Source organism: Erpetoichthys calabaricus, chromosome 3 (assembly GCF_900747795.2).
Source record: "Erpetoichthys calabaricus chromosome 3, fErpCal1.3, whole genome shotgun sequence".
Classification (NCBI taxonomy): Eukaryota; Metazoa; Chordata; class Cladistia; order Polypteriformes; family Polypteridae; genus Erpetoichthys; species Erpetoichthys calabaricus.
Window position 1 is genome coordinate 47850380 of NC_041396.2, and position 19972 is coordinate 47870351.

At 39.9% G+C, this 19972-nt stretch overlaps 1 protein-coding gene across 1 annotated transcript in view; it reads right to left on the reverse strand.

Annotated features, from left to right (window-relative positions):
- Positions 1–19972, reverse strand: part of LOC114649282 (angiopoietin-related protein 7-like) — a 41917-nt gene that overhangs the window by 13892 nt on the left and 8053 nt on the right. The window contains exons 2-4 of the mRNA XM_028798785.2: positions 13745–13976; positions 2073–2210; positions 1195–1411 (exon numbers count right to left, since the gene is read on the reverse strand). Coding sequence (XP_028654618.2) covers positions 1195–1411; positions 2073–2210; positions 13745–13976 — 587 coding nt within the window. The remainder of the gene's footprint in view (positions 1–1194; positions 1412–2072; positions 2211–13744; positions 13977–19972) is intronic.

Below are 19972 nucleotides of genomic sequence, written 5' to 3' on the forward strand. Positions count from 1 at the left end.
TTGGGGTGGGGCGGCACGGTGGCGCAGTGGGTAGCGCTGCTGCCTCGCAGTTGGGAGATCTGGGGACCCGGGTTCACTTCCCGGGTCCTCCCTGCGTGGAGTTTGCATGTTCTCCCCGTGTCTGCGTGGGTTTCCTCCGGGCGCTCTGGTTTCCTCCCACAGTCCAAAGACATGCTGGTTAGGTGGATTGGCGATTCTAAATTGGCCCTAGTGTGTGCTTGGTGTGTGGGTGTGTTTGTGTGTGTCCTGTGGTGGGTTGGCACCCTGCCCGGGACTGGTTCCCTGCCTTGTGCCCTGTGTTGGCTGGGATTAGCTCCAGCAGACCCCCGTGACCCTGTGTTCGGATTCAGCGGGTTGGAAAATGGATGGATGGATGGATGTTTGGGGTGATTTTTCAAAACAGACAATAGAAATGATATTGATGTTCAATACCATATTTTTGTGCAATAATATCAAACAAAATTTCAGATCTTTGTAATCCAATTCAGGGTCTTGGCTGTAAAGCAGGAATCGACATTGGATGAGGTGCTATACCATTGCAGGGCCCACTTGTTTAATTTTCCAGACTTTGAGCCATTTTAGAGTTGTCAGTTATGCTAACTTGCACGGCTGTGGAAATGTGTGAGGAAAACCGTAGAGAAAAAAACACACAAACCTGAAGTGAACGTGTAAATTTCACACCGACAATAACTGGGCACAGGACTGAAATTCATGCTCCATGTATATTATTATTCATTAATGTCAGTTATTATTAATATATCCTACAGAATTTATAATAGCACTAAATAATGGTGATGAAATAAATTCCTGGTATACTGGTATGATGAGAGGTTGGCCAACTATTAAAGGAACAACCAGGAGCCTAATGGACATAGAAGCACAGGTTAGATGAAGAGCTCCTCAGGAGACTGGGCTAAGTAGACCCCCCCACATGGTGTGAAGACAGACCCTCCTTGCCTTGTGCTTCACTGGCTATACTTGCTTTAAGTTATGAAGGCTCACTGAGGCTTCCTTCAACTGTGTTAGCCTATTTGGAGTTTCCAATAAAGCAACACCAAATGAATGACTGGGGCACCAGTCCGAGGCAGGCCACACTCACTCATGCTGCATCAATTTAAGTATACAAATTTACCAAATATGATGACACATACTGTTATTGGCCTTCTTATGGCAGTAAAATCAGGATCAGAGTACCTGAAGGTTTCGTACGAAGCATGTTTGTGCTTGCTGCTCCAGTCCTCCAGGTCAATGCGGAGGGTGTAGTCGCCTTGAGTTGAAATGTCGTGGATGTGCTCGTTTCCCATCCAGAATTCACTGTTTAGATCCCCAAAGCCTTCTTTGTATTCTTTCCAACTGCGGTTGAAATTTACTGAACCATCCTGCCGTCGCTGAATTACTGTCCAGCCTCCACCTGGCATGTAGATAAAAGGGTCAATGGTTACATTACAGCTCTGATCTTCAATTAAATTGAATTGATCATAGTTTAAGGACTCACGGGAAGGATACGATATGAAGAAATTCAACTTATGAGGTTGAATTATTAAAACATGTCTTACACAGAATAAACATTTGCAAATTCAAGTGTACAGAGACTTAAGAAAGTACCAAATGTAAAATTTAAAACTGAACACATATTTGGAGTTAGTGTAGGGCTGCGTTTGTCTGCATCTGCAAAGGGGGAAAAAAAGGTTATTATTAGGGTGAAAAGGAAAGAAGGTGTACAGCTGAAATGTTATCTATCTATCTATCTATCTATCTATCTATCTATCTATCTATCTATCTATCTATCTATCTATCTATCTATCTTATAATAATATATATGGGGTGGGGGGCCTTAAATATTCCCTGACTCATTAAAAAAAAAGTTATTATGCAACTTAAGGCAATTTCTTTATAGTCACTGTCAAAATACACCCCTTCATATGCAGTGCACTGCTTTGTCCATTTTTTAAAACAAAGATGTAAAATAAAATTACAGTCTTGTATGAAATATTACTCCATAATGATATTCTGATTGAAAACTGAGTTTCTTTAAATATTTTTAAAAATGTTGTAAAAATACAATGCCTTACTCTCAGTGTCCATATCGCAGTAGACTTCAACAGGCACCCCTCCCATGGAGGGTACGATTGTGTAGATGCCAGACCGCCGCACACCGTTGTAATAAATGGATGCACAGTCAATTGGGCAGTTTCGGACACGCTGCACTTCTATAATAAAGCAAAGACATACAGCAAATAATGACACTAATTTAATTTACATTAGTACATTAGAACATTAGAACACTCTAGACGAGAACAGGCCATTCAGCCCAACAAAGCTTGTTCTATCAAATTAATTCTTATAAAAATCAAGTCGAGTTTTGAAAGTCACTAAAAGTCTTATTGTCTACCACACTACTTGGTAGCTTATTCCAAGTGTCTATCGTTCTTTGTGCAAAGAAAAACTTCCTAATATTTCTAAGAAATTTACCCTTAACAAGTTTCCAACTGTGTCCATGTGTTCTTGATGAACTCATTTTAAAATAACTGTCTCGATCTACTGTACTAATTCACTTCATAATTTTAAACACTTCAATCATGTCACCTCTTAATCTTCTTTTGCTTAAACTGTATAGGCTCAGCTCTTTTAATCTTTCTTCATAATTCATCCCCTTTACTCCAGGAATCAGCCTAGTCGCTCTTCTCTGGACATTTTCTAGTGCTGCTATGTCCTTTTTGTAGCCTGGAGACCAAAACTGCACACAGTACTCCAGATGAGGCCTCATCAGTGTGTTATAAAGCTTGAGCAGAACCTCCTTGGACTTGTACTCCACGTATCGTGCTATATAACCTTACATTCTGTTAGCCTTCTTAATGGCTTCTGAACACTGTCAGAATGTCAATAGCTTAGAGTCCACTAAGACGTCTATATCCTTCTCATAAGGTGTACTCTCAATTATTCCGACCTCCCATTGTGTATTCAAACCTAACATTTTTACTTCCTATGTGTAATACTTTACATTTACTGACATTAAATTTCATCTGCCACAAATCTGCCCAAGCCTGAATGCTGTCCAAGTTCCTGTGTGATAATTTAACGGATTCCAGATTATCTGATAATCCACCTATCTTGGTATCATCAGCAAACTTAACCAGCTTGTTACTTACATTTCTATCTAAATCATTTATATATTAAAAATAGCAGTGACCGACACCACTCTTAACATCGGCCAATTCTGATGAGATTCCTCGCACCATTACCCTCTGCTTCCTGTGTCTGAGCCAGCTCTGCAGCCATCTAAAAACATCACCCCGAACTCCCACTTCATTTAGTCTGATGCCCAACCTCTCATGTGGCACCTTATGAAATACTTTCTGAAAGTCAAGATAAATAATATCATATGCACCACTTTGATCGTATCCTTTTGTTGCTTCCTCATAGAATTCCACCATGTTAGTAAAACATAACCTTCCTCTTCTTACATGTAATTCAGTGTTTTGTATTATTTTTTCTAAACAAGACTTAATAAAAAAAAAGTAAATATGAATTATTCTGTAGCATAGCATAAGGAAGAATGAATGTCCAGCAAGAATAATTAAGGATTATGCTTTTTGGGAATAAACTGATTTACAGCCTGGCAGTAATGTTGCGTTTTACTCAGGACAGCAGGTGCACAACAGTATAATTTGAAACATGCTCTTGAAGAAACACAGAAAAAAATGTCTATAACACCTTACCCTGTTACTGCAAAAATGAATCATTTTCTCTTAAGTAACAAGACCTGAGCAAAGACTTCTTTGGGTCTTCATAACACGTATAAACAATCCGTAGATAGGTTATATGCTGTGTGGTGTATTGACGTGATGGTCAAATTACTTGTTAGTATGAAGGATACACAGGTCTTATACTACATACTGTATGTAATATGAAAGAACTGTGTTCAGCCTATATACATCGGACTTCCAATACAACTCGGAGTCCTGCCACGTGCAAAAGTTCGCTGATGACACTGCTATCGTGGGCTGCATCAGGAGTGGGCAAAAGGAGGAGTATGGGGACCTAATCAAAGACTTTGTTAAATGGTGCGACTCAAACCACCTACACCTGAACACCAGCAAAACCAAAGAGCTGGTGGTGGATTTTAGGAGGCCCAGGCCTCTCATGAACCCCGTGATCATCAGAGGTGACTGTGTGCAGATGGTGCAGACCTATAAATACCTGGGAGTGCAGCTGGATGATAAATTAGACTGGACTGCCAATACTGATGCTCTGTGTAAGAAAGGACAGAGCCGGTTATACTTCCTTAGAAGGCTGGCGTCCTTCAACATCTGCAATAAGATGCTGCAGAGGAGTATGTGAATTTCCCCTTGGGATTAATAAAGTATCTATCTATCTATCTATCTATCTATCTATCTATCTATCTATCTATCTATCTATCTATCTATCTCGGTTAAGCCACCTCAGACCACTCCAATGTGACGTTTTGTTAGGAGACCACATTGCAGAGATGAATAAACACTTTACTGTTACGTAATAGTAAATGTGCGCTGATGCATTTTGTAGTACCTGAGCTAAAGTGTTACCAAAATGTATGCATGGCATAACAATTAGGTGTGTCTGGAAACTGGCTTAGCTGGTTTGATAATTGGAGCATTTTGAAATTTTCTAGTCGCTTCAATATTTGTTATCTCAATTTCACTTATTACATATTTTTTGTAACACTGAGTCATTATCAAAAATAGCTTTGATGACAGAATGCAATTAAATTAACTGACAGTGTACAAAAATATGTTTTTAATACCATTTTACAACCTCATGTGGCAGATCCCAACTCAAATGCTGAAAAGATGCATGCGCTGTTGTTAGTTGTCAGATGTGGAGGGTCAGTGGCTAACTGGAGCTCAGATTTCTTAAACATAATTTTTTTAAGGAAGTACCTGATGAAAAATTAAAATCTGTGCAGAAGTCTCAAGCTAAAATTATAGGCTGCATCAGATCATGGTAGACAGTGGACCTTATTAGCACTTTGTTGATAAATCAACATATCAGTGAAATACTGAGTCTTTATAATCTTTAGATAATGCAGTGCAAAATTTTTTTTAGGGTAAGGGAAATACTGTGGACACATTTACTCACTGTAGCATGTGTCATCAAGCAATCTTTCATAAATGTCCAAATAAATTAAGTTACTTTCATTTTTCATTTTTACGAACATGAACATCATGTCGCTTACCCACTTTGCTTTCAAGAAGGACAACATGTGGCAGAATGTGAGTTTTGTGCAAGATGTCGCGCTCTGCAGAGTGGACAACTGTCTGCAGTGGAGTTGGATGAGGGTGCCATGAGAAAAATAAACCTTGCTATAGTAAAGCAAGGTGCACAAGCCGGAGTGACCTTACATAAAGCAACGTTTTTGTTTTGCTGAAGAAGGAAGTCAAATGATCACCGACTACCCTGCACATGTAAATATTATACTAGCAAACAAGGACCACTTTGTGAAACATCCAAAAAAATGTGACAAAAGTAAAGAAGGAGAAGAAAAAGTGTGCTGAACATCTTTACACATGTGCTGCAGAAAGCCAACAACCAAAGGAATCAGGACAAAGCAACACCTATAAACGAAATCAGCAGGAACCAAAGCATAAGTACAAGAACTAGTCATTGTAACTTAGTAGTTAGGATAAAGCCAGCTGGTCATTGTTATCACTGTAACTGAAAAGTAATAACCTGTTGTGAAGAAATCAAAACACAGAGAACAAGGATTAAGAGTTGGGGAATTTCCCCTTATAATTCTGGATCAGAGAGTTATCATAAATGTCTGATACCAGGTCATGCAGTAAATATCAAACAGACATATGACAAAATATTCCAGTTGCTTGGGTGCTTTATATCTACAATAAAGAGGAAATACAATCGAAGGAAATAAGTTGGCAGGAAGTGATATGAATTGATGAGGATGGAGATGACGTCTTCATCAGGGGATGAGGTGACGTGAGGTGATTAATACGGGACCGGAAGGTATGTCTTAGGCAGAGGGAGGTGGAAGTGAAGTCGTTATGAGAGGCTGAAGTGGCGTGTTGTTGTAGAATCGAGGTATTTCCTCATTGTTGTTCTTCTGTTTTTCTGGTGAAGAAAGAGAAAAGGTATTAGTACTCTATTCTAAATTCTACTCTAATCCTTCATCTTTAGATCTTTCACACTTGTTTGAGCCCTTTGGCTGCCCCATAAGCACATGTGTGTGACACTGTGTAGCTCTTATAAGTTTCTCTTCCTAAATTCAGTAGGAAAGCTCAGCGGGCTTTGACCAATTTGTGAGCTTTCTTTGTAAATCATACAGATCTCTTCATGGTTCTGATGTCCTAGCTGGAGGGTGAAACTGAGATGCCAGGCACATACCACATTATCTTCTCTAATTGATAATGAGAGTTCATCTTCAATCCTCTCAGCTTTGCACTAATTTGGCTAGAGTGACTCTTTCAGGAACACACAACTTTCAAAAGCTTGAAATGCCCTGGGGACACAGATATATTTCTAACCTTTATGATCTGTTTTCCATCAAGACACAGTTTAAAATTCAAGTGGAAAACCGCAATGACAACATGGACCCACAGAGTGAGACAATTACACAAACTCCACTTGATTTCTGCTGCTTACGATGAGAATGTCGAGGTAAGTTGACGTCTGTATATCTATAAAGCACAATCTCCATTTGTTTGTTTGTTCTTTGAGCACAGCTTTGTTTTGGAGCCACAAATTTGAGATTTAGCACACAGCTACTTCATGGCCATAAGTAAGTTTTTTGACTTAACTTTAGGCCTTGTCCTTCCAGAGAATGGCAGTGGTGACTTAGGTTAAGTGATCTGGTGCTCTGATGACAGAGGAACGCAACTGCACAGTTATGATGGCGATGTGAGGGGTTAGCAAGCGTGCCGTTGACTCTTGGTCGTTGTATTTTTACTTTTTCTTCAATTTAGGCATTTCACTCACTTTTTTTTCATGGCCCAGAGCTGCCCTGGTTGAGGCCATATTGTCACAAGAGTTATTTAATGGAATTTGGGGTTCTTTGCACCAGATGGAAATATCAAGTATATGTTGTACTATAAAATATAACTTCTTGTAATTACTGTATTTATGCAATGGTAGGAAACTCACTTAGCTATATGCTAATTTTTACAGACTTTGATGATTTCTTTCTAAATTATTTCTTTATTTTGATTTCTCAGCATATTTTTTAAATTTGCAGGATTTAATACATTTAAACTAAAATCTCTGCTGAATCTCAAATATGAATTAAAACTTGTTGCCATTATTCTGAGGGAATATTCATGACGTTAATGGTTATATCATTGAATTTTACTCTGACTTTCATAAGCTTCCATGACGTTCGTCAGATCACGAAGATAAGCGAGAGTCTGACCAGATTTAAATTTGTAATTTTCATACAAAGATTATTTAATGAAATAATAAAGACTCACTCACTTTCATTTATTATGCATGTGCCTTTTATTTCACTTTAACTCTTTTTTTGAATAAAAGCAGCTACAAATATTTAAGTGCAAAAAAAAAGATAATAAAATATTAACAAAATCATTAGCTGTTTTGCGAAAAAGTAAATGTCACTGTCTCATCTTCTCACAATTTAAGGACGCAGTCCCATCTCCAGTGGCCATCTGTAGTAGTGTGATTTGTTTGGCCTCATTCGTAGATTTTCTTAAAGCTGAATTTGGTGTCATTTGTAAGCGTGCTGCATATGCTTTATTTTAAACAAGTTCTTATGCACTAAAATTCTATCAAACATATTATGTACAATAAAAGGCAGGGAGCATCACTGAACCCCAAAACCCCAGACAGATTACCCTAAACAGTCCCAGGTGTAAAATAAAAGCTTTTATTTTCACAAACCACCTCTTTGCCAACCAATCCACAGCCTTTCAATAAACACTCCTCCTCTTCCTCCTTCTGGTGAGCTTTCCTTTCTGCCTCCTGACACTGACTGGATGGCTCTCTTTTATGTTGGACCCGGGAGTATTTCCGGTACCAGGGCATAGTCTGAAGGAAGCACTACCGGATCAAACAGACACTGCCTGAAAGAGGGAGTCCTTCCCCTTGCTCTGCCCCATGCTGCTTTTAACTTTCTGTGCTTTGTCTTAATGTCTGGAGTGATTGAAGTAATAAGGTAGATTTCTCTGAGCACCTGGTGCAGCCGGAGGTTTACCATTACCTCTGTGCTGCGAGGTTTATTAAGGCTGCGGGTGAGAGCTCCACCCAATAGTAGGGAACAGTACGTAAAGTAAGGCATTCTTGGCTGATAAATGGCCTATAAGTCAAGGATGCTGAGCCTTTGTATGTTTGAATATTTTCTTGGTGACCAAAAGTAATATTTAGGTCTGAGATATATTTAAAACATTGTATGTTGTTCGTGCCGCTAATAAGTAAGTCTCTTGAAGTGCTGAGAATGTGACAAATTGTGTTATTCCTAAGGCACTTGTGTGGTTTAAAGTTCTAGAGGTTAACCAGCTGTGTGTGTGTCATTCATAGGGCACTGTTGAGTTTCTATGTGTATGCGTATATTTATGTATGTGTTTGTTAATCTTAAAATGCAACAGCAGACCAACCCGGTAACAAACTTGACAAGTACACTTACCCCTAGGTAAAGGATAAGGGGAGTGAAATATCATGATAATACTGGCCCATCATACAGCAGACAAATCTGCCAAAGGAACAAGTCGGGTCAACAAGTTGCGAGATGGCTATTCTATATGCTCATTCACCATTCTGTCCCTCTTACTGAAATAAATCTCATAATTCAGTTTATCTAATGGTCCCAGCAAAGAAAATAGACCAAGAAGTGAAAGATTTCAGGTTGGAATTTCTATTAATGAAAATCTTTCTGAATTCTCTTACCAAGAGCAAAGACGGACTTGCAGATCTGCCCTGGCTAATCAGCTCACTTGTAGATGGTGGTTTGTTCCTTATAAGACATACTGTATTTAACCAGATTAAAATCGGATAAGATCAGTCGTCTTTATCTTTGGCAGGAGGCTCTCTGTCTGACAGCTGCCCATCTCTCCTAATCCATGAACAACTGCATGGAGTGTGTCAGGAGTCCATCATCCACTCAATGCCACAGTTTGTCCAGCTGCCAGTAAAATGGCATACTGGGTTAACTTTAAAGAAGGTTGTTCTAGGTCTACAGAACATTGTGGGATGCCAATGCATATCCTTTCAGAATTTGGTGCAAGGTGGGAACCCATTCTGGATAGAGTGCCAATCTATTGTTGAGCATGTTCACACTCATACCAGAAAAATTCAGAGCCACCAATCAATTTAATATATACATCTGACAAATATGAGGGGTAAACCCATACGAGCAAATATACAATGTACAAATGCCATGCTGGCTGAGACAGAAACCCAAGTAAAGCCACACTGCTAATCACTTAGCTACACTGAAATATCCAAATATGGTATGAAGCTTAATTTTACTGTTAAACATATAAATTGGTTATTTCATGAAAAAAAAAATTAAATGAGGGACTGTGAATGAGCCGACCCTATTTAATGAATAAAATGTTTACACATGTCTAGTATTCAATTATGAACCCATTTTTGAACCCACTTAATCTGGTTCAAGTCTGGCAGGATTGAGAACAAGCCGATGACTAACCTTAGATGTGGCACCGGTCCAATATGGCACACTCATGTGTAGGGCTGGCACTTGGGGTGAGGCATTTTTGTCAGGGCAGTATTTTCACACGAGTTGTTTTTTTAACATAACAAAATAATAATACAAAAAATGAGAGTTAAGTTTGAACCAAAAGAGTTCCATACATATTAAGTGCCTACTTCATATAATGCTTTTAAAAATTGTAAGTTTATGAAAATGGTGTATTTTGGAGTTACTTGTCAGTAACTGATAATGGCGTTCATTTCCCTTATTTTCTCATATCGTATGGTGTATATGTGGTGCCTCAGACATGAGCATCAGGAGTGTCTCATGGGAGTGGTTTCGATTAGTAATATGGGGAAGGGTTTTGGTGCAACATCGCCACTAATACAATTTTTGTTCCCTTTAGAATGGAGGAGACTAGTCTGGAAGACTTCTGATGTTGCTTCCACTCCTGCCATCATTAAGCCCCGCCATTCCATCTCTGGCCCATCAGTTTTATTATCCATGTATGCATCTGATAGCCAATTTACATTGCTTGATTTAACTAAGGGTCCAGCTTCAGTTTGTTCAAAAACTGGCTTTACGGCTTCTTGTTTACACACCATTGTGCTTTGGTTGAAGGAACCAGAGTGTTTGCGATATAGAGAAAAAAGGAACGTGATTTGGAGGTGTGCTCTGTAACCCAGATGATGGAGTATAAGACAGATCACCATTTATTACTCCAAGTTCTACTCCAAGCAAAAACGTAGAAAACTCCATTACCTCTGACTTGTATTTGCTTATTGCGCTGATCATTACAATATTATATGAATGAATTAATTTTGTTAATACTGTATTATATTTTGTTTTGTAAATAAATATGACTATTTGCTAATTCTACAGTATATCATTTTTAAAGGAGCTGTGCTGTTATCCGTCTTTTCTCTTATCCATCAGGCCTTTGTCCCATCCCCTGACATATAATTGAGGTTGGAAGAAAGACACTTGTCAATATTTAAATTTCTAAGACAAGCTGAATTGTTAGTTATTAAAGGACATGAAATTGTGTGTCTTTGCTGTCCCAGCATTATAATATCAGAAGCTATCTTTAAGCCACCTGAGTAAATATCAATGACAGTCATGGAACCATAACTCAGATGTAGTTAAGGAAATCAGATCAATTAAACCTGTAGGTATAAAATTAGAATATGACTTATTAAAACACATGCATGTAAACCTGAAATATTTCATTTTGTGGCTGCTAACAAAAGAATTGTGAAGACAAATTGTGGAAACCTGAGGTCTTTAGATTTAAAATTTTCATGCAGCCTTATCTGAGCAGCACAATTGTTCTGCTCCAAGTGTACAATGAACTCACAACCCAAAAAAGCAGAAAAGTCAAAACGATTTTTATTACCAACCACAACCAAACCTGGTGTGACAGACGTCTGGGGACGTTGCCCCACTGGGACGCCGGAAGAAGCAGAGGACCAGAAATGGGGCAGTACTTTCCCAGAAGCGCAGGAGGTTAGCTTCCCTGGACTGCATGGGGTCACGGAGCTGTGGGAGGATATGGCCACTGCCAGGGGGCGCCCGGACGTTTATGGAACCCTGGATGGCAGCACTTCCGCCACACCAGGAAGTGCTGCCGGAAGAAATCTCAGGGGCACCTGGAGGGCTTCTGGGTGCTCATCTGATACTTCCGCCACACCAGGAAGTGTCGTTGGACAGAGCACCTGGAGCATAGACATAGAATTACTAGACGCCTCATGACCAGCAGCATCGTACGTCAACGTCGCCGCCATATTGCGAGTGGCACTGCTGTGGAGTGAAGTAATGGATAAAGATGCCTCACGCATGTGCTGCTTGGGATTGTGCAACCGCTGTATGCTCCAAACCAGATCACAAGGATTACATTTCATAGGTAAAGCTGAACAATTGTTTTGGTTATATTTGGCCATTAGAAAATCCCATTTTATAATCTTAACTTTAGCTTCGCCAGGCTAGGCTAGCAAAGCTTTGCATTTATGTGCTCAAGTGAGCCTCCAAACAATATCTTGGCTAAGCGTATTTAGTCACTAACTATGTAGATTGTTATTCACTGTTAACATTTCTCAAACTTTGAAAGTTTCCCAAGGAAATCCACCTCTGGAAGCAGTGGGAGATAGCCCTTAGACGGGATTTTGAGAAAGCTGTCCTGTGATGTGTGCCGTGCTAGTTTGGTAACAGATGCTGTACCGGCATCATATGATCAAAGCTACCACTTGCTCACATTAAGAAACAAAGTGAGGTTTGATGATTCCTTCTGAGGGTACAGTCAAGGTGGTCAAAGTAGCTGAGCATGTTATCCGACAGTCGACATTAGGGCAAGCTGTCAGTGTATCCTTGATCAATCAGTTTGTTCGGGCTGAGATTGGTTCAGATGATGTGTTTTTCTCACATCAAGGAAACACAGTTTGAAATTGACAACCATCATTTTATGCTCATGTCTTTAGTTGTGTTTGTCTTCCACAAACTAAGGCTGCACCATATTGCCAGACTGAATAATCTCAAATTACAGAGTGGCAACACACGGAAAAAGCTATGGAAGACAGTTCTGTTTCAAAGATTTTAGATCCTATCCTGTATATATTTAAGTAACCACATTGTGTGTGTGTGAGAGAGAGAGAGGTTGAGAGAGGAATGAGTGAAGTGTTTTCAGAAATTATTAAGCCAATTTGTATACAAAATTGTTTATTTTTGTCATTGAGTGTATCATTTCACTGTTAAAAGAAAGACAAACAAAGACAACTGGCAGTTGAGGAGCACAATGAGAGACACTCACGCTCCCATAGAACAGAGTTTGATGTGCGGTACAGAAAGTCGAGCTGCAGATGAGGATCTGAGTGAGCAAGAGGGATTGTAAGTCTGTAGGAGATCAGTGAGGTTGTGGAGAGCTTTAAATGTTAAGAGCGGTATTTAGTATTGTATTCTGTAGTTAACAGGGAGCCAGTGAAGTAGAGAGAGAATTGGTGTAATATGTTCAGTGGATTTAGAACAGCAGGATATTATCCTGGCAGCAGCATTTTGAAGAAGTTGTAAGCGATGGATGAGTTTTTGTGGGATGCCAGATAGAATAGCATTACAGTAATCTATACGTGAGGTGACTCGGGCATTAAACAATACTTCAGTACTGTGTTGCGTAAGAACAGGACAAAGTCTGGAAATGTTTCGGAGATGGAAGAAGGCAGTCCCCGAAATGTTACTTATATAGGAGGAATTATGTAATAATAATAATTATTATTTAATCATTGTCATTATTAGTGTATAAATGGATATAAATACAATAATTGCATTTAAACGATTTGCCAAAATCTGTTGTATGTAAACGATACTGTTTTAAATGTTATTGTTTTTTCATCAGAAAACCCGGTTTCCACGTCTACCTGTATTAGGTTAAATGGCACTTTTGCCACCCGCAATATGGCGTACGCGCAGACGTATCATGTCGACTGGGAAACACAGTGAATGTGCCGTCTATCTATAAATGTCTATGACCTGGAGCCCTTCTGGGTTATTATAAAAGGGGACGCCTCCCTCCAGTAGACGAGCCAGAGTTGGGAGTAAGGAGACGGAGCTTGTGAGGAGAGGAGTAGAGGTGAGAGAGAGAAGAGAAACGGGGTTGCTGTTTTGTACATTGTGAGGAGACAAGTAAATAAACTTGTGTGTTTTGGACATTCCGGTGTCTATCTGTCTGTCCGGGGGCTGACCTTCCACAATGGCAAAGAGGGAAGCAATCAGAATGCAAAAGTCCAAGAAATAAGGAAAGCCCATATAACACAACAGGACGTCCCATAAGGTTGCCTTTCTGTGTGTCTACATAACCAGCCATTACAGAAATACTTTAGCAAATGCTCTGGTCAGAGTTGGCTGATCAGGTAACGTGAATAAATACTGGCAATACAGATTAACAACACTGAGACTTTAAAACTTGCCAGAACATTCAGAAATCATATAAATTTGCCTTCAGAATATAAATTAAGAATATTCAATGAAAAAGAAACAGTCTTATATGGCATTGCATGTTTTGTGATATCTGAGACGTCTTTCCACTGTTTACAGTGCAGGGTTTACCTGGGTGCAGCGCTTCTTGGATGTTGAGACGGGCACTTCTAACAATGTTGATCATACACCCAGGGTTCCGACGCACTTTTTCAACTAGGACTGATAAATTGTGCATTTGTGCTTGCACGTCATAAATCAGAGAGCCGTGAATGTGCAGGAGAGTGTTGGCTTCATTGTAACGCTGCTCCAGCTCATGAAACCTGTGCTCCAGAGATGAGTTCTGGCCATTCTTCTCTTCAATCTGTAAATGATAAAAATACATTGACTGATCAAAAATACATCAGGATTAGGTACACAATCCAGTTCACCACAGTACGAGAAAATGTTTTGACAATAGCAAGTTATATCCAAATAGCAAATAGTATCTTCACAATTCTGTTTACTGTAGATATTTAACATTAGATATGATCAGGTAACAGTTTTATTAATTATCAATTATTCAAAGAAGTGTGTCAAGAAACACTACTGGGGCTCCTTCAGCCCAGCTACGCCAGGCAAACTCACAACAAAGCAAACTCTGCAGGCTTTGCTCATCACTAATCTTTCATTTGTAAGTTGTCTCCAATCAAACCTTTACATTGCAGATAAATGTAAAAGCTCTGAATGTTTACAATGGAGGCCACCATAAAATAAATATTCCAGAATGAATACAACATGTATGTGCATTAATTTGAGATTCAAGGCTAAACAGACAATTATCTATCTATCTATCTATCTATCTATCTATCTATCTATCTATCTATCTATCTATCTATCTTAAATATAACAGAACTATTTTCATAAAGGCAAAGTTTAATTAAAAACACATCAACATATAAATTCCATGAGCACCTAATAAGTATCCAGCTTATAATTAAACCCAACAGGCCATGAATGTCTTTTTCCCACTATTAGAGGTCTTTATTGAAATCAATACGTAAGTATGGCAATATTTTTTTAATCTACACAGATGAACCCAGAAATGCAGGTCTGATGGAAATGTAAAACACAGTGTTCAGAATGTGCAAAGAATCTGAGGTGATTTTCTGGGTTTTCATTATTGATAGTTTGGTCTTACACCTGTGATTTTCCAGCCTATTCTGTATAAAAAAAGTTATTGGTACAGTAATCATACATATATATGTACAGTCCAATCTATGGACTTTGTGTTTCTGCTGATGAAGTGAGGAGAGAGCTAGTAAAACTCTGTATAAACAAGGCTTCAGGGCTGGACAGAATCAGCCCTAAGGTACTGAAAACCTGTGCTAGCCAGCTCTGTGGGGTCTTACGACACCTGTTCTCCTTTTCCCTGCATTTGCAGAAGGTTCTCTAGCTGTGGAAAACATCTTGTGTGGCCCCAGAGTGAAAGACAGGGCAATCCAGTGATCCCAAGGACTTCAGACCAGTTGCTCTTACTTCATACATCATGAACAACTTTGAGAGGCTGGTCCTACAACAGCTACGTCCCCTGGTTTCAGAACAACTGGATCCTTTCCAGTTTGCTTATTAGACATACCTAGGTGTGGACTCATCTATATGTTCTACTGAACCTACTCCCATTTGAAAAAAGCAGACACCACAGTGAGGATCATGTTCTTTGACTTTTCCAGTGCTTTTAACACCATTCTGCCTCATTGACAGGGAGAAAAGCTGAATGCTTGACATCTTGATGCCCCCACAATTTCCTGGATCATGGACTACCTGACCAACAGACAGCAGTTTGTAAGGCTGACGTGATGGACTGTGTGTCAGATATGGTGGTGTGTAATACTGGAGCACCTCAGGGGAGTTCCCTGTCTCCCTTCCTGTTCCCCATCTACACAACAGACTTCCAGTACAATACTAGCACTTGTCATCCACAAAATTTTCAGATGACTCATCCATCATAGGCTGCCTTAATATTGGAGATGAGTCAGAGTGCATAAAGTTGTGGAGGACTTTGTCTTGTACTGCAGGGACAACAACCTGCAACTCAACATCAGCAAGACAAAAGAGCTGTTGGTGGACTCCCGATTTGCCAAACAGCATCTGAGACCAGTCACCACAGTCACCTAGGGTCCATATAAACAACAAACAGGACTGGTCTGACATCACATAAAAGGCTAGAGCAGACTGTACTCAGTCAGATCTTTTTGTGTGTGCAGTAAAGCTGCTGGAAATGTTCTATTAGACCATAGTAGCCTGTTGGTGTTTTATGCTGTGGTCTCCTGGGAAAGCAACCTGAGCACAAAAACAGCACAATGCCTGAACAAACTTACCAGGAAAGCCTGCTACATTACGAGGCAAACCCAGGACACAGTGCAAGCTGTTGTGGAAAAGAGAGTGTGGCAAAATTTAATGCCATCAAGAAAAATCCCCTCCAGGAGGTGTTCGTTTGGAGCACTTTTAGCCACAGGCTCATTTCACCACGGTGTGCTAAGAAGTGCCCCTTGGGGTCTTTTCTTCCCACTGCTATCAGGCAATTCAATGCTTCCTCCCAATGTACTTAGTAAGTGTATTTTCAAATACCATTTTGAAGTATCTGAACAATATACATTTATTTATTTTTACATAATGATTGATGGGCGGCACGGTGGCGCAGTGGTAGCACTGCCGCCTCACAGTTGGGAGACCGCTTCCCGGGTCCTCCCTGCATGGAGTTTGCATGTTCTCCCCGTGTCTGCGTGGGTTTCCTCCCACAGTCCAAAGACATGCAGGTTAGGTGGATTGGCGATTCTAAATTGGCTCTAGTGTGTGCTTGGTGTGTTTGTGTGTGTCCTGCGGTGGGTTGGCACCCTGCCTGGGATTGGTTCCTGCCTTGTGCCCTGTGTTGGCTGGGATTGGCTCCTGCAGACCCCCGTGACCCTGTGTTTGGATTCAGCGGGTTGGAAAATGGATGGATGGATAATGATTGATTGCCTATATTATTTGTCCTGTGAGTCTGTATCCTTGTTTTATGATGATGCTGCTCTATGCATGTGAATTTCGATTTGGGATCAAAAAAATTAATCTAATCTAAAAACTCAGAACATACATTAGAGCTGTTATTTGAGTACTCGTCTCTAAAACTGAATCTTTAGGTATAACATTCTTTCCACTGAAACCTAAACTCAGTTTTATTGCCTTTTGCAGTCAAACTGCATTTCTGCCCTAGTTCTGTTATATGTAGGCTGATAGATAGATAGATAGATAGATAGATAGATAGATAGATAGATAGATAGATAGATAGATAGATAGATAGATAGATAGATAGATAGATAGATAGATAGATAGATAGATAGATAGATAGATAGATAGATAGATAGATAGACATTTCCATTTATTTTTTATTTCCAATGTAAAGGTTTGATTGGTGACAACCTAGAAATGAAAGATTAGTGATGAACAAAGCCTGCAGAGTTTGCTTTGTTGTGAGTTTGTCAAAATCACAGAAATGTTTATAAATTTCACCAAACTCTGCAAAATGCATTGAAGTCAATGGAGAAGCAGGAACTGAACTAGTTTTAAGTGGATTATAATGGTGCAATGGTGTTTTAAGTGTTTCTGAGTGTGAGGGAAGCATCTGCTAACAAAGCTGGACCAATTACTGCAGCAAACAATGTGACCTGAGCTGTCAGGCAGCAGTGCACTAAAGCATCAAAAGAAGCAGACAGAAGGATAACTCCAAGCAAAATAAATGAAACGGCCACAAACTAGCACTAAGTAAAAAATATATATACAGTATGTATCACTGCAGTCACAGAGTTCCGATCGTGCGGCACACAGTCGTGTAAGGATAGCACAGTGTGGGACTGGCTCTCTCACTGTTTGAAGTTGCAGCTCCAGGCACAGCTGGAATGTCTTTTTTATTTCCGATATATCTGTGCAAATGCATTGTACTTCTCTTTCCATGAAGAATTATTGTTATTATTTCACTGGGTCTCATTCTGACTCAAAAAGAAGGGGGAAAAAGATAGCTTTGTAGAGGTTTGTTTTGGGTGGTACGTGCAGCACATAGCTAATTATACATTGTCGCACATGCACATCTGTGGATCACCCTCCAGGCCCATCTGAAGCAGCTACCACCACCCTGGGTAGAGAGAAGGTCCTCACGCTGACCTTCTCTTCTTTTTCATCCACAGCATTGAGAAGACACCCAGTGAGGGGAATTGACTCCACCCCTCCTAGGCTTCCATTTTTAAACCCCGCAACTGCCAGAAAGAGGTGGTCAGTTTTGAACCAACTCAACCACAGAGCGGAGCTCCCCAAAACCTAACAAAGATTACTAGAGAAACAGCGTACTTTGCCTCGCTATTTAGTTCTATTACCTATACTGGTGCCCATAGTGGCCCCTTTTGTTTTATTTTTGTGACTACAGTATATTAAATGGGGATGACTGGGTTGGCGCCCCAGCATTTAACCACAGTATGCAATTAGCCATGCGGCACTGCCCACGGGGATTACTATTATTTATCAGTACTCATAATATTCTCATTATAGTCAGCTAATGTACCACACACATGTGGGGTGAAAGCCGGTAGTACTGATCAGATCATGACATCACACATGCCTGAAGCAGATCAGCAAAAGTCAGAAAGTCGTGAAAGTTCTGCTCATGGCTTCTACAGCTCTGTGGTCATACTGGCCTCACAAAGCATCATGGGGTGCTAGGAAAAACATGTTCATCTATGCTGGATGCAAGGCAGAATTCCAGAAAAATACTGTATATTCAGTGAATAAGGTCATTGGCGAATAGAGCATACTCACTGTGAAAAACACTTTGGTGAATTTTCTTGATTAGAACTATGAATGTTAGTGGGCTCTATTAATATTGTACATGTTCCCTAAGCTGCTAGAGAGCAGTAGGATTTAGGCTCACAAAAGTGTGCTCAAGAGGTTAGCCAGTCCTGGCACTCTATGGTATTTGGTGCTTTCAAGGAAATCTGGGAGAAGGGTCTTGTTGCAGAGGTTTGTGTTTTAGGAGTTTTACTGATCATTTAAGTTACATGATATATACGGCAAAAACTCTGAAAAAGGCCTGGCTGCCTACATGACACCCCTACTACAAGCTATTCACAATCAATAGTCATCATTACATCTTTACAAAGTGGAAGAATGTTCTATGAAAACGATGTATGAGGTACACTTTGAAATGGGAAACACACAAATGACAGGGAATGCCACATAACATGACTGACTTGTAATGCAAACGAAGCTAAATGTTAGAGGATGTGTGCGATTTGATTGGCTCAGTAATGGAGTAGAGCTCTGGAGGTCTGTAACTTAACTCTTTTGAAACCTGGAGAAGCTACGGGGAGTATCTCAAGGGTTGCAATGGGCTTATACTGTAAATGGTGCCAGGTAACCCGAAGTATTCCCAATGTCTCTCTGGCTCCAGGCTTAAAAGCACTTACCCTGTGGTCTGCGTGTGGATCCCAATGCCCAGTGCCATGATGGGAACACTATGCTGTAAAATGGCACCATCCTTCGGATGAGAAATAAAACAGAGGCCCTGACTCTCTGTGGTCATAAAAGATCCTTGGGCATCTTTCATAAAGTAGTATGTCCTTGCTAAATTGCCCAACTCAGTGTAGTCATTCCTGCCCCCTAATGATCCCCTCTCTCTAATTGGCTAATTATCACTCCCCCCTTCACCACCTAATAGCTAATGTGTGGTAAATGTACTGGTGCAAAAATGGCTGCTGCAGCTTCATCCAGATGGATGCTGCACATTAGTAGTGGTTGACGTGGCCACCCATTCACTATGAAAAGCACTTTGAATAATGAGAAAAGCACTATATAAATGTAAAGAATTATTATGATGATTATTATTATTAATAGACATGCAAGCAGTTTATTGTGATCAAAATGCTGATACATGAGTAGAGGAAGGGGAGACTTTGGGACGCACTGTTCCACTGGTCAGGCTCAGGAGGTATTACCGAGTATTTGTGTGCGCTACCAGATCCTCCAGGCTGTTGCAATCAGAGGGACTGCCTGCTGTGTCCATCTTGTAATCCCATCTGCCGTTTATTGAGCTAACAAGGCTACCTAGAGATAATGAGATAATCCATTATACACTGAGAAATAAAGTTTAAATATTTTAAGAAGAAAATGGTGAATGACGATCGCAAAATGCATTTTCATTTTGGCAAGTTATATCTTAGTTGTTTTGCTATCCAATTTTTGAATCCTGGACTTTCAATGAATTACATTTTCTTTGGAATTATTGTTTTATTTCAATTATGTCACAATGCTATGCAATATAAGATACAATGCTACCTTTCATATTGGCAGTAT